Genomic DNA, 12,727 nt, shown 5'->3' with positions numbered 1-12,727 from the left:
AGGGACATTAGCTGTCTTTCAAAGTCATAAACAGAGACCTAAGCATCTTTAGTAATTAAATATCCCATAGTGCTTTTCAAGAATCTTAGTAAATTTTTTACCCAGTAATTACATTCTCTATCCCTAAAGGTCCCTCTGCAAGATCGCTTAGATAAAGTATTCTTCATTTCCTCTCCTAAAAACCAGGTAGTGATGTTAAGCACAGTGAGATTAGATAACCCTATACACACCATCATATGTGCTCCATGCAAATAGCTGCAAAGTTGCAATGGTTAATGTGTACAATGTGCTCCAAGATCCTCAAATGAAAAGCATTATGAAAATGTAGAATGCACTGACTTCCGTTTAACCTGTACAGTCATTTCTGTAAGTCTACACAAGCTGTTAGGCTTACTTTATGCTACTTGAACACTTGTCCCAAACTTCTTTAATAACCAGAAAGCACACACCCCCTGATTCTACCTATGCTAGTGAACTTTCTCATATTGTGCGTTAATTTGTTCTAGATGCTTAATACACTAAGCATATTCTTGCAATAAATTTTTGTTATCAGTATCTGAATTCCAGGTCTCACTTGCAGCTTTGCAAGTGGAAGTGATGAGATCTGTGCAAGCATTGGCACAAAATACTTAATAGACGGCTAAAGAACAAGTTACCCAATCTGCAAGTACAAAACAGGACAAGCGCTCACTCACACAATTAGTTGTGCAGTGAAGTTAAGTCTTCATTCCTTTTCTTCACCATCTCTTCAATCCATATTCTGTCAGCACATTTGAAGAGAAGGGTAAGTCATCTAGCATTCCTAGAATAGTCTACACTTACGGCCTAATCACATATTCTTGTATCAAACATGGTCATTTCTAGAAAAGCGTAAGGTTTGGAGGGCCACAGCAGTTTGGCCCAAACAGGCATTTTGACAGCACAGGCTACTAAACTATATTTTTTTGTACATGTTGTCACTGGACTCTATTGGCTTGCACTGTATTTTCTTCTCAAGGAAAAGCTTTGTAACAACTATTTGAGCTTCGCTGAGAGATGTTAAAAGATTTAATTACAAAGTAAAGCTGAAGGAGAAAATTAATTCTGGAAACACAAGAGGTTACTTTTCTTTTCCTCCCTTTTCTGGAAGTGGGGGAGGAAAGGCAGTTATTTTCATCTTCATGCTGGGGGCAGGAGTTGGGAGCTGTCCAGTCGATAACCTGGCCATCAGAACAAGGTTTGTAATTAAAAGGTCAGTGACCTGGAAAGCTAGGGCCTCACTCTCCGGGCCTCTCCGTAATGACGGCGCTATTAAATTAAGACTGTTATGAAATCAATGCTAAAAACCTTTCATGGTAACGAGATTCCATTCAAGGACATGCAAACTGCCTCATGAAATGGACTTAAATTATAAAAAAGAAAAGTAATAAAAGAGGGTTAAATTGAAATCTGCTGAAGAATTTACTTCCTTTAAAGCCCTCCAGCAGTGGGCTGTGCCCCTTCTCTCAGGTCCTCAAGGTGATCCACTTGGGTTTCTTTGGCAAAGAAGGAAAGACAGGGGTTCAACTTCAAAGAATGCAGACTACAGAAAAAGGAAGAAAATTAGGGGTTTTCTACTTGAGATTCTGGGGCTGACAGCATTTGTTTCCAAGGAATCAAGTGTCTTTGAGCTCTGACTGGGAAGAAGCATGTAAATAATTTATTCATCTCTTCAGAAATCACCACAGCCTGGCTTCTTGACACTGGCAAAATTTTCTGGAACTCCGATGCACCACAAAAAACCTGTGCAAGACCTACAGGAAAACTTTGTGTAGTAACTCACTTCCTAACAGCCCAAGTAATGAAACAGATTAGTAGATACGACATGTAAAAGACCATGATTCCAACAACCTCCAACTCATCTCACCAAGCAAGAGTGCGACTGCTTATGCAGTGCATTATGTTACACGCATATACAAAAGACCAATCCAGGTAGCATATCTTCTGAAGACTGTCCAACCTTCTGGGTGGACATTTTCCCAATATAACTCAACAATTATACATTTACTTGCCTTAATGCACTTCCATTCTCCCACCACTATAATTTCTGAGCCCCTCAGATGCTTTTGTCTGTTCCCACAATCCCACTCTGGGAAGGCATTACTGTACTCATTTTACAGATGAAGAGAACAAGCAACTAAGAAAGAAGTTTTTCATCCAGGATTACACAATGTCTGTAACCTAGCAGTTTTTCCCTTCCCTGCCTCAGAAGACTAGCACCCTGAAAAATAGAGCTCCACATGCATAGTGCACTTCCAGCCCCTTTTTCTATCTTGCCAGAAGTTACAGATTCAGAGTAGACAAAATTAACAAGCCACATGAGTTACCGGATGGGTAACTGAGCAGTACAGGACATCTGAGGCACAACAGTTAGATGACAGACACATTTCCACAAGGGTTTAAACCCCACATGCTGTCTAATTACTCCCAAGGCGCCGCTGATTCTGTGGCATGTCATCAGCAGAATCAGCGAGTTGGACAAAAAACAAACAGCATCTTTTTTTCCTTTCTTTTCTTTCAGATACTCTGAGGGGAAACAGCTGTTTTTCCCTTCATCTGAAGAAGTTCATGATAAAAAGGAGGAAATGTCATAAATTACACAAAATGCCAGTGTAAGCTTCAAAGAAAATGATAAATGATTCTAATAACTTCATGTTTCTCATTAATGCCTCTGTATTTGGGAGTTTAAAAGTGCTTAAGACAACAGAGAAATCTCATCCAACTTTTGAAAGACCTTTTACAAATCCAGGACACCCTCACTCTCCCAACTGTCATCAACACTATCATCCCATGTTCCAGAGAGCCCAGTTCAGCAAACCCCTGACCTGCGAGTAACCAGGAAAGCCTACTCGCAGCCTCTGCAACTACTGTTCCACAAGAAATCAAACCCAGTCCAGCTGGTGATCCTGAAGAAACTTTCATGTCTCACTGCACTGAAATGCTTTAAACAAAACCCAGTTCCTATATTGAATATTAATTAATATTAAAAGGAAATCACTTTTGATTGGCCTTTTTTTGGAAGGAGACTTTTATAAAAAAGAAGAAAAACTTATAATCCAAGATGGAATAATCTCTGCGAATCTCAGAAGTGAAATTTCTTAGGCAAAGTGGGGATTGCAGGACCTAAAAGCTCACCCACAGCTAACGCTCCAATCCTGTCCCTACAGCTGGGGTAGTGGAAGGCTCCTGCAGGGGTAGGGCACAAAGACTTTTTCTTCCACCTTCATGGACACGAGGTGATCCAGCACCATTCTCTCTACTGCAGGAGTTTTTAACCAGACCGTGGGGAGTCATAGACCTCTCCTGTACAGTTCCACAAAAGCAACTACAAAAGACAAGTTCATACATGGTGTACAATTATCTATAGATATGAAAACTCCCTTCCACTGAACGACTTCTGGGGTCCATAAAAAGGTCGTCTACTGTAATTTCTGCCTGAAGAAACTTTGATCAGATGAGCTGTGAAAAAAATACAAGGTAACTCTGCATTGTTTCCTACAAAAATAATTTTTAAAGAGACTCTTGTAACTGAAATTGTTTCTCTACAGAAAATCCTTTTTTACTGGCAGTGAGGACTTCTCTACCAGACAGCCAAACTATCTGTAAAATGGGGATAAACATTATCATTGGGACGACAATGACAGGACATCAGAGAATAGGGGGAACAGCCTACTAAACCGTGTAACCCCTCATTTACTCAGGACTAAAGTAGCCACAACATCTATGTTTCAAGAATAATTGCCTCCATCTGCTAGAGCACATAGGTACCATGACAGTACATACCTTCTGCTCTCAAGGACTGAACAGAGGTCATGTTGTAAGCTCAGTGGTCAGATTCCATATGGACATATTTCCAGTGACTGCTGGGTGCAGGCACTACTGGACCCTGCCTCTTCCTATCTCCTACTGTTAAGTTTTCAAACAAACAATTAGCACAAAGGGAAGGAGGGCTAATTAACAAACAGGAACAAACAGCTCTACCAAACCATTTCTGCTCTTTAGTAATTATTAGCCAAGTAATTCATAAGAAGTATTAGTTGGGCCACAGTTTCTCTGTGCCTCCATCTCCCCACCCTTCCTCTTCTCCCAGTCAGGGATTTATTAAAATTAAACAGATTAGATGGAGCTCCTGATACTAAAAACTGTTCAGAGAAGCCTGCGGTGGGGAAGTGCAGAGCAAACACCAGAGACATTTGTCTCTAAATTGCTCTAAATACCTTCTGCAAATGAAATTCTAACCCAGCTGTGTTGAGAGAGAAAATGAGGAATAACTGGTCATTGTCAGCACAGAATAAGATCAGGCAGTTATAATATTGCACGATATACTGGGGGCTAAGGATCTCTCGGCAACAATAGATTTTGTATCAGGTTACCCCGGGTAATCAGCACAGCTTTTAGGCTCAGCTTTCCCTTGCTTCATTGCTTCGATGATAGAGTTGAAATCCCCAAGCTTTTATGATTAATTACTCCCCGTAGGTCCACATATTTCAAGGAAAAACTCATGGAGCACAGCGGCCAACAGGCTCCAAATTTTAATGCCATCCTGATGGCACGGCAAGGCAAGCAACATACCTATGTGATTGGAATCTTCTCTAACTGGCAGTAGGACAAGCAGTGAGAGGATCACACTCAAAATGATGTACCATCAACTACTTGTCATGACATCATTGCTAAAATACAAGACTGCCGTTCCCTTCTACGTTCTTCGCTATTCAAGATGAGCAAAGTGGCGCATGCACTTGAACTCTCCATCTCAGGCATCTCAATAAACAGTTCATAACCCCAAGCAGAAGAATATCTATTTCACAGGCTTCTCTATTGTTCAAAACTCAAGATATTTAGCTATAGAATTTGATGTACCCTGAAGTACTTATAACTTCAATGTATAAGTGGGTCACTCCCCTCTAAAGTTCAGAGTTTGTATTTTCAGTATCATTCCAGCTGCTTAAAGTGCTCCACAGTGCATGTAATTAACTCCAAGACAAGACTGTCCTTATTATTTACATCTTGCGGTAAGGATCCAAGCAATGTGGTCCCAGGAGGGTAGCATAATATGGAGTGAACTTCACCTGAAATGCACTGTAAGTTGTGGACTAAAAACTCTAAAGAGAAATAAAAGAACAAAAGACAGTTCTGCTATGAGTCAGAAAGCAAAATAAATTTCCAGTAGGCAATGGCCAAAGTATGTTCCATCTGTCTAAGACGATATAGGATTTGTCAGGATCTGTTCTATCCCTGCTATAGAAAAGGGCTACACTCAGTCAGTAGTTTACCATTTCAGCCCGAAAGTCAGGCTGACCCCAAGCTTGACCTTAACCTGACCTTGTTTACTTTCACCAAGTCCTTCGCCCTTCATTCCTCTCTGGCTCTCTTCAGAAACATTTCGACCTTTTCACCTAGAAGCTGGTCATTCTAAAGCCAATGTCACTAAGGTTAGAACTGACCAACAAGTCCGCAACTCTAAACTGTCCTCATTTCAGAAATTATCTGCTAATGGTTAACCCCAAAACTTCTAATGTGTCGTCTGTATTCTAAAATTCCACATCTGGCACCAAGATTGCTCTAGTCAGTTTGGAAGAAAAGAGACTGATATTTCTTACAAACTTCAAATCTTTTTTTGAGACAGACTACTTGCTTTGGTCTTAACATCTAATTTCCCACAGCAACACATTTTGGCTTTATGCTAACTCAAGCTCCCTCATTATCACTGAAACCACAAACTTAAGAGTCCATACCTTTCTTCTTCAGAAACGCTCTTCTGGTTGCAAGAGGACTTTGGCGGACTCGTGGATTCTGTAAAAACTTCACTGCTGTCACAATCTGATGAGGATAGGAGGATTGGAGAAATAGAAGAGAGAAAAGATCCAAGTTAGGAATGGTCAAATTCCTATTTTACATTGTGCATTCTGCACTGCAAAGCAAGGCATCACATCCAACACACGGAGACGGTCTGGAGCTGACACCAATCCAACTTTCAGAAATGGTTCAACGAGCATCAGAGTTTGTGGCTCAACTCTGATCAGACAGCACAATTATGGTATTTCAACCTAGAAGTTTCTTGTTGAATTACCCTTGGAGCAGCTCAACCTGTACAAAAAACTCCATTAAGATTCTTAGGGGTTTCTGTCATTTATATGGTGATCTTCTCACCTAGGTTGGCTCCTATAGTTGAGGGCAACCTTGAGACAATGCATGTAATTAACAGTAGGCTTACTAGTAAGATTGCTTCCTTTCTATCCAACTTAAAGCTCCCTGCAAATTCTAAGAGATTAAGGTCTTTTCTGCCATCATTCTAATTTACTGAAAGCAATAAATAAACCTCAGCTTGTCATGACTGGAAAAGAAGCAACTTCACATGCTTTGGATCACATAACAAAAATATCAAAAAAGTCACTTTTCATGACATAAATAGGTAGGCGAGTCATTAAATTTATGTTCCACACCAGCCGAAATCACAGATTACTTTTGTCTAAAGACTGACTTCTGTGTCCTTCTTTAAGGTGGCATAGCACCTAAAACAAACCACTTATTCAAACAAAGGATAAAGTATGGGATAATACTCCATTTAGTGCCAATGAAAGGTATTTGATTTTTTTCTTCATATGGTAGGTCAACTTTCCACATGCTCTCCTATACTATTACACACATCATTACGTGTCGCTGCACCAGTGAAAAACAGCTGATTCACTTTACTTGTATGCAAAGACATCTGTGCTGATTGTGGCATCAGGGGGAATAATTTGCCTGAAGTTAACAGCACTTAGGAGATGGACACATCCACGTGAACTAGTGGAAGAAATTACTTCCTCTAGAGCCAAAAATAACCACACATATGCAGAGAGGAGGTTTTTCTCCCCAAACAGTGGCATGAACCTTCTCCTAAGATGGTGGTACATACTAGACCTATGTTAGGTAGGTCTGGAAGAGTTTATCTTAAAATATTGTTTCTAGAATTCAGTTCCAAAAAGGTTTTCAGAACTTTTCACAGCAGAAAAAGGAGAAAAAAAAATAGCATCACTACTGAAATCACTAAGTTTCACTTTGTGTTTGAATCAAACCCTTCGAATATGCATTTCTGGTCAGAGAGCAAAGTTCTGATGGGTTTAATGGCACTTTCAATGTACTCCTCAGTGCATTCCATCAATGTTTTTTTTCTTTTAAATTGCATCTCTTATTTCTTTAAATACATTAATCAGGCTAGTGTAGGCAAAACGGATCCATTGGACAATGCAATAAACATGAATTATCATCTATCCAACACGCATAATGGCTTAAAAATACATAATAGCAGGTGTAGTTTAAATGATTAGTTATTACACCTGTGGTGGGTCTGATTCAATTGGGGAAAATCATCTTTAATAGGTTAAAAGGTTTAGATCACCAGGCTTCCCTTAAAGTGGCTGTAGAGAGGGTATGATGGAGTACGCTGTCATTACTAATTCATTTAAGAAAAACATGGGGGATACAGCAAAGAACAGCATAAACGAGCGAATCCAATTTAAACATCAGGTAAAGCAGAAAACACCTTTTAAAAAAGCATGATAAATGAATTTGGGAGCGAGATGAAATTGACATATTTATTTTAACGGGAATTTGACAAAGTCCCAGCACACTTCAAAGTTGGGAGGATAAAATGAATGGGGTATTTTTAATTCTTTTCCTTTTCTTATTTTCCTGCATTTTTTCCCTTAAGTTTACATTCAGTAATTTTGAACCATAAAATACTACAGCAAAATACCCCACATAAAGTACACTTCGGTTTCATTTATGTGCACTTGATCTGTCTCCAGCTGAAATGCAGGTGACAGGCAAATCACAGATTTAAACTGTGCTGATATTGCTATGCCAGATGCAGAAATATAAAGCGCCCAAACTAATAACCTTAAGATAATATGCTGAATAAGAAAGATGCCCAAATGAGCAGACCAACAGATATGTGAACATATCAAAACCACTTTCCTTCTAACAATAATTACTTGTTTGTTTCTTCAGAAACTCCTCAACACTCCCTCCCACACTTAGTGAGCTAGAGACACAGACACAAAAGGCCTGCAGACCTGAAATTCTGCAGGCTCTCATATTTAATTATCAGGTTTTAAGCATTAAAAAAACCTGTAAGAAATAAGCAGTATTTTTCATTGTGCTATTTCAATCACAACCATGTGAGCGTTTTATTGATTCTAACTCTTTATTAAAACTTAACTTTCGCCCTGTAAAAATGTAAACATTTCAGTAGTAAATTTCATTCCAGAATAAACTTCCATTTTATCTCTTCCCTGCATCACTTCCTCCATTATTCACAAAGTTTTTAATCTTAAAACAAAATAAAATTGCAAGCATCAACAAACTTAATAGAAAAGGAATCCTGGACATGTATTCCCCCTCCCAATAATCCCATGTTTCTCTTATTTGTTTGCATTTACCTCTGAACATTCCTCCTAGAGGCTGAGCTGAAACTTCCTCATTTTTATAATTCACCTTGTATACACGAGCAACTTACGAAGCAATTTTGGCCATGTCAAAATGCCAATATTTTCAACAAACATACACAAGAACTTTCCTACCTTCTATGGATCATTTTCTTTGCACAAACAAGGGCAACTGCAATCCATAATTTAAACAACAGAAAAAGGAGGAGGAAGATGAGAAGACTTTGCAGTCATGTGTATAGCCAAAAAAAATCATGCAGCAAATAGCACTCTGACTCAGCTGGTAACATTGTTCCATACTATTTCTGTATCGTTTGTAACACTTCTCCAAATTTTTATAGTATTAGGACACTGTCAAATAATGTGCATTGTATCACTACTCGGATTTTTAGATTGCCAGCACACACTGGCCAACAAACTAGTTTTATCTAGTGGATCAGGTACATATTTCTCTTAATGAAAGACAGTGGTTTTGGCTCTTAAAAGCAAGTCAATTCCATAAACTTGCTATCCTACCACCACTTCTCCTGCAGTTTTCTGACTGGGGGGGCAGGAGGGGAGGTGGTCCTACAGTTTGATTTTCTAATTAGAAGATGAAGGTAACTATTCATGGATTATATTTGTGTCTGGCCAAATTACATAAATTCAGGCCAAATATTCTGCTTCAATGTCAAAGATATAAAACGGAGACAGGAACTTTATTGCAGATGTTGTGGGAGTGCAGCAGGCTGGTGAAATTCTGGGCCAAAGCACAGCACTTTGACATTACAGCCAAGGTCCCTCATTCCCAATTTCCCTCCCTTTTGCGTTAACGGGGAAGGTAAAGACAGCCTTATTTTCTTATTATGCTCAAAGCTGCAGGGTTTCCAATGAAGCAATCTAAGCTTCTTTATCAGTTACTAGCATTAGAAAAGTAAACTATGAAATTTAAAATACTGTGGCAAATACCCAGCTTCTACCACCTCCCCCCCCCAACAACTGATTAACAAAAATGTAAAAGAATATCACCTTCATCAATAAAAGTTCCACAGGATTCAGTAACAGAGTTCCACGTGGAAAACAGAATCAAAAGCTACCAGGAGCGCAGCCCGTAAGAACTCTAATAGATTTCCTAATACTGGGAACCCTCTGTAAGTTATTACTAAACAGCATTTGTTGATAGACTGAGACTTTGAGATGACCTGTGATGTAAAGGTTGGGTCTGAATTATACGTTGCAAGGGATGGTATTTTGTCTTTCTGAGTGGATCTGTATCTGTTTAAATGCAACACTTCTTTTCATTAAGCAGAGGCGGCACAGGCCATGAACTATGCACAGACAGTTTACATTACATGTGCGGAAGCAATCAACACTGGCAATATACATGACGTATGTAAAAGAAGTTGGAATTAATTTTTTCCCAGTGTATTAAAAAATAATAATATGGCAGTATCAACACACACTCAACCTATTTCAGCCAGAGCAGAAGGCCACAGCTATAGGGCAAATGGAACTGATCAATATATTAGCCTACAGCAACACCCCCTCAGTGTACGGCTGTATGTTTGCAAGGCTCAGAAGATTAAATTGTCTGTGAAAGGTTTCTGCACTCCTACTCTAAAGGAGATACCCAGGATCCTGTTAACAAGCATCAGGCTAAAGCCAACTTACGTTTTAACAAGGGCTGACTTAAAAGCCTGGCACTGCAATGAACAAGAAAACCCCTTCAAACAGAAATGCTGCATTTTAGTAAGAAATCAGCGCTCTGCCAGGACTGACTTGACAAATATGGTTATCGGTGGCACACGGAAATAGTTGCAAAGCAGCTGTTAATCAGGGAAACACATCATAGAACGCTGATGCTAGCACTCGTGAAAAAATGCAAGGGGCTAATTATGAAGCCATATATCTCACTAAAGAGGCACTGCTCCTGGAGATTCCAGGCAGAGCGCTCTCAGAGTCGGGGTCCTGGGACACTACATACACAATGTTCTCCAACACAAGCTTCCTTCTCCCAGGATAAACCTTTTCCCAATTCAGTGTTCTAGGCCCCAGAATTCCTGTGAAATTCGTATTTCACAGAAACTGCTTGTTATTTCTAAAGAAAATATCTGCAGGTCGGTGGAAACACTTTAAAGCTCCAATGATTTCATTTAAATTTTTATTAAACCATGCAGAACCCCAGGTATTATTTCTGTTGTGAGAGAACCTAGAAACCTACAAGGTTTGGCTGATCTCTAAGTCCTATTGAGAAAAGTTTAAAAATGCAGTAACAACAGTAAAAAAACCTTCATGTAAAACAGAGCACAGAAAAAAAAAAACCAATTTAAAGCAGGATTCACAGGAGTCAGAACCAGGTAAGAACAAAGGCAAGAAAGAAAGAAGCTTCAAACCGTACCTGAGATTAGGAACCCAGAACTAAAAGAATACAGAACAGTAAGCAAAAAATGGTAATACAAGCTAAAAAGGAAAAATCCCAGGTGCCCGGAAACTCAAGACAGCTGAGAGTTCTGTGAATGAAATCTGACTCAAAATCATCAACGTAACAGCAGCCAGAGGAAAGGCAAGAGCAGCAATGCCAGCCCTGTATTTATCACTCGGTTTCACTAGTACTGGAAGGAAGGAGGCTCCCGAAGGCAGGCGGGGTGCGGGCTGGGGGCAGGTGAATCTCCGCGCAGCACTCCGAGGAAAAGCGCCGGCCAAATTAAGTGTTTTCACTCAGTGGAAATGAAATGTTTTGCAAGATGAAACAGAAAGAAAATTGAGGTTTTAGGTAATTACTAGTTGGCATTTACATATCACAGGCTGGTTCAACACCTATTCATTTTCCTCTTTTATTTTCAATTTTTTAAAATTGCTCATTAAAATGAACACATGACAGGGATGGGGGGAAAAAATTACTCTTCCTCTTTTTCCTGAGGACTACAAAATCCAGATCTACTTTAAATACATTTATCTATAATTATCACATACAAAAAAGCCTTACTTAATTTACATTAATAGGGTGACCAAAAAAAAAAAAAAATTTGATAAAAGCCAGAAAAAATCCAAGCTGAGCTGTCTTTGTGTCATCTTGTTGTGCCTACTTAGTTCCAGGGACAGCCTCCACGGAGCCAGGACCCCTGCCACTCCCTAGGCATCCTGGCATGAGCAGAAATGAAGATGCTGAAAAATCTTCGGTGTAGGCTGCTATCCTATCCCCATCAATGTCACCCAGCAGTTTAGCTACAGAGGCGGCTTTCAGATGCCTTCTTTCCCTTCAACACACTTTCCCCTCGTTTCTTCCCCTATTCTCACTACAAAGAGGTGACTCCACACAGTCCCTATCCTCAACTTCTTTGTTCCAGGAGCCACTTCACACTTCCCCCAGCTGTTCACCAAGGGGTGACCTTTCCACCCTCTTCATTCACACAGAACCAGTCTTTCCTCACGTAACCGTACCATTTCCAGGGATCCTGATCTGCAGCTCAAGTCAGACTCACAGGCTCTCTTAGCTCGGTGGCCTCTCCATTCAAATTCCCATTGTTCAGTTAAATAAATATTTCCTATGCAAACCCCTTAATTTTCCTGCACTCTTCAGCTTTTTTTAATTTTAACCTTGTGAAAGTCTTATTTAACCCCACAACACATTCTAGGATACAATTTGTATGAAAAATGCTATATAAAATGAAGTTTTATTGTATCATATGTTAAGGACATAAAACATCCCTGATAGAAGTGTACAGGAGCTGACATGATAGACTAATATATTTTAAGGTCTATTGTGTAAATATGTATTTAGGGAATTCTAAAGCATGGTATTATTGACCCAAGTCTCTCTTAAAACACATTGATATATGGAGTAAAAGCCCTTATGAAAAGTAGCAACTTCGTCTGTGTAGTAGTCACCTTTCAAAGTGAAATATCTCTGCCATCTTCAGTTTTTTCTGATTTGGTTTAAAACATAGTGGACATCTTGACAAAATTCCTCTCTTTTTAAGAGGAATAATATCACACACATAAAACTAAAAAGAACAAGAAATTTACACATGCTTTAAAAGAAATGTACAGTAACTATTTTTATAAACACAGAAAACATGCTTTGTGTTTTTTTATTTCAGAAAGAAATACACCTCCAAATGAGACTTCGTAACATCAGGTTTAACACAATATAAACTGTTACGGGGAAGTGATAAATGCTGGAAAAAACATCTTATAAGAAATATGAGCAGAAGAGCAAACTAAATGTATTAAACTGATAATGTAGCCATAATAAATTTTAACCAATGAGTAACATGACTTTTTTCTAGAGTTCAAACATT

At 39.1% G+C, this 12,727-nt stretch overlaps 1 protein-coding gene across 1 annotated transcript in view; it reads right to left on the bottom strand.

The window, feature by feature from the left end:
• PEX14 (peroxisomal biogenesis factor 14) overlaps positions 1–12,727 on the bottom strand; it is a 71,658-nt gene that overhangs the window by 36,230 nt on the left and 22,701 nt on the right. Inside the window, exon 3 of the mRNA XM_035901926.1 lies at positions 5,754–5,838. Within this exon, the coding sequence (XP_035757819.1) occupies positions 5,754–5,838 (85 nt within the window). The remainder of the gene's footprint in view (positions 1–5,753; positions 5,839–12,727) is intronic.

The sequence above is a fragment of the Egretta garzetta genome, unplaced genomic scaffold, assembly GCF_000687185.1.
Source record: "Egretta garzetta isolate BGI_Z169 unplaced genomic scaffold, ASM68718v1 scaffold69, whole genome shotgun sequence".
Classification (NCBI taxonomy): domain Eukaryota; kingdom Metazoa; phylum Chordata; class Aves; order Pelecaniformes; family Ardeidae; genus Egretta; species Egretta garzetta.
The sequence above is the reverse complement of the archived record's forward strand: the minus strand, read 5'-3'. Positions and strand labels throughout refer to the sequence as shown.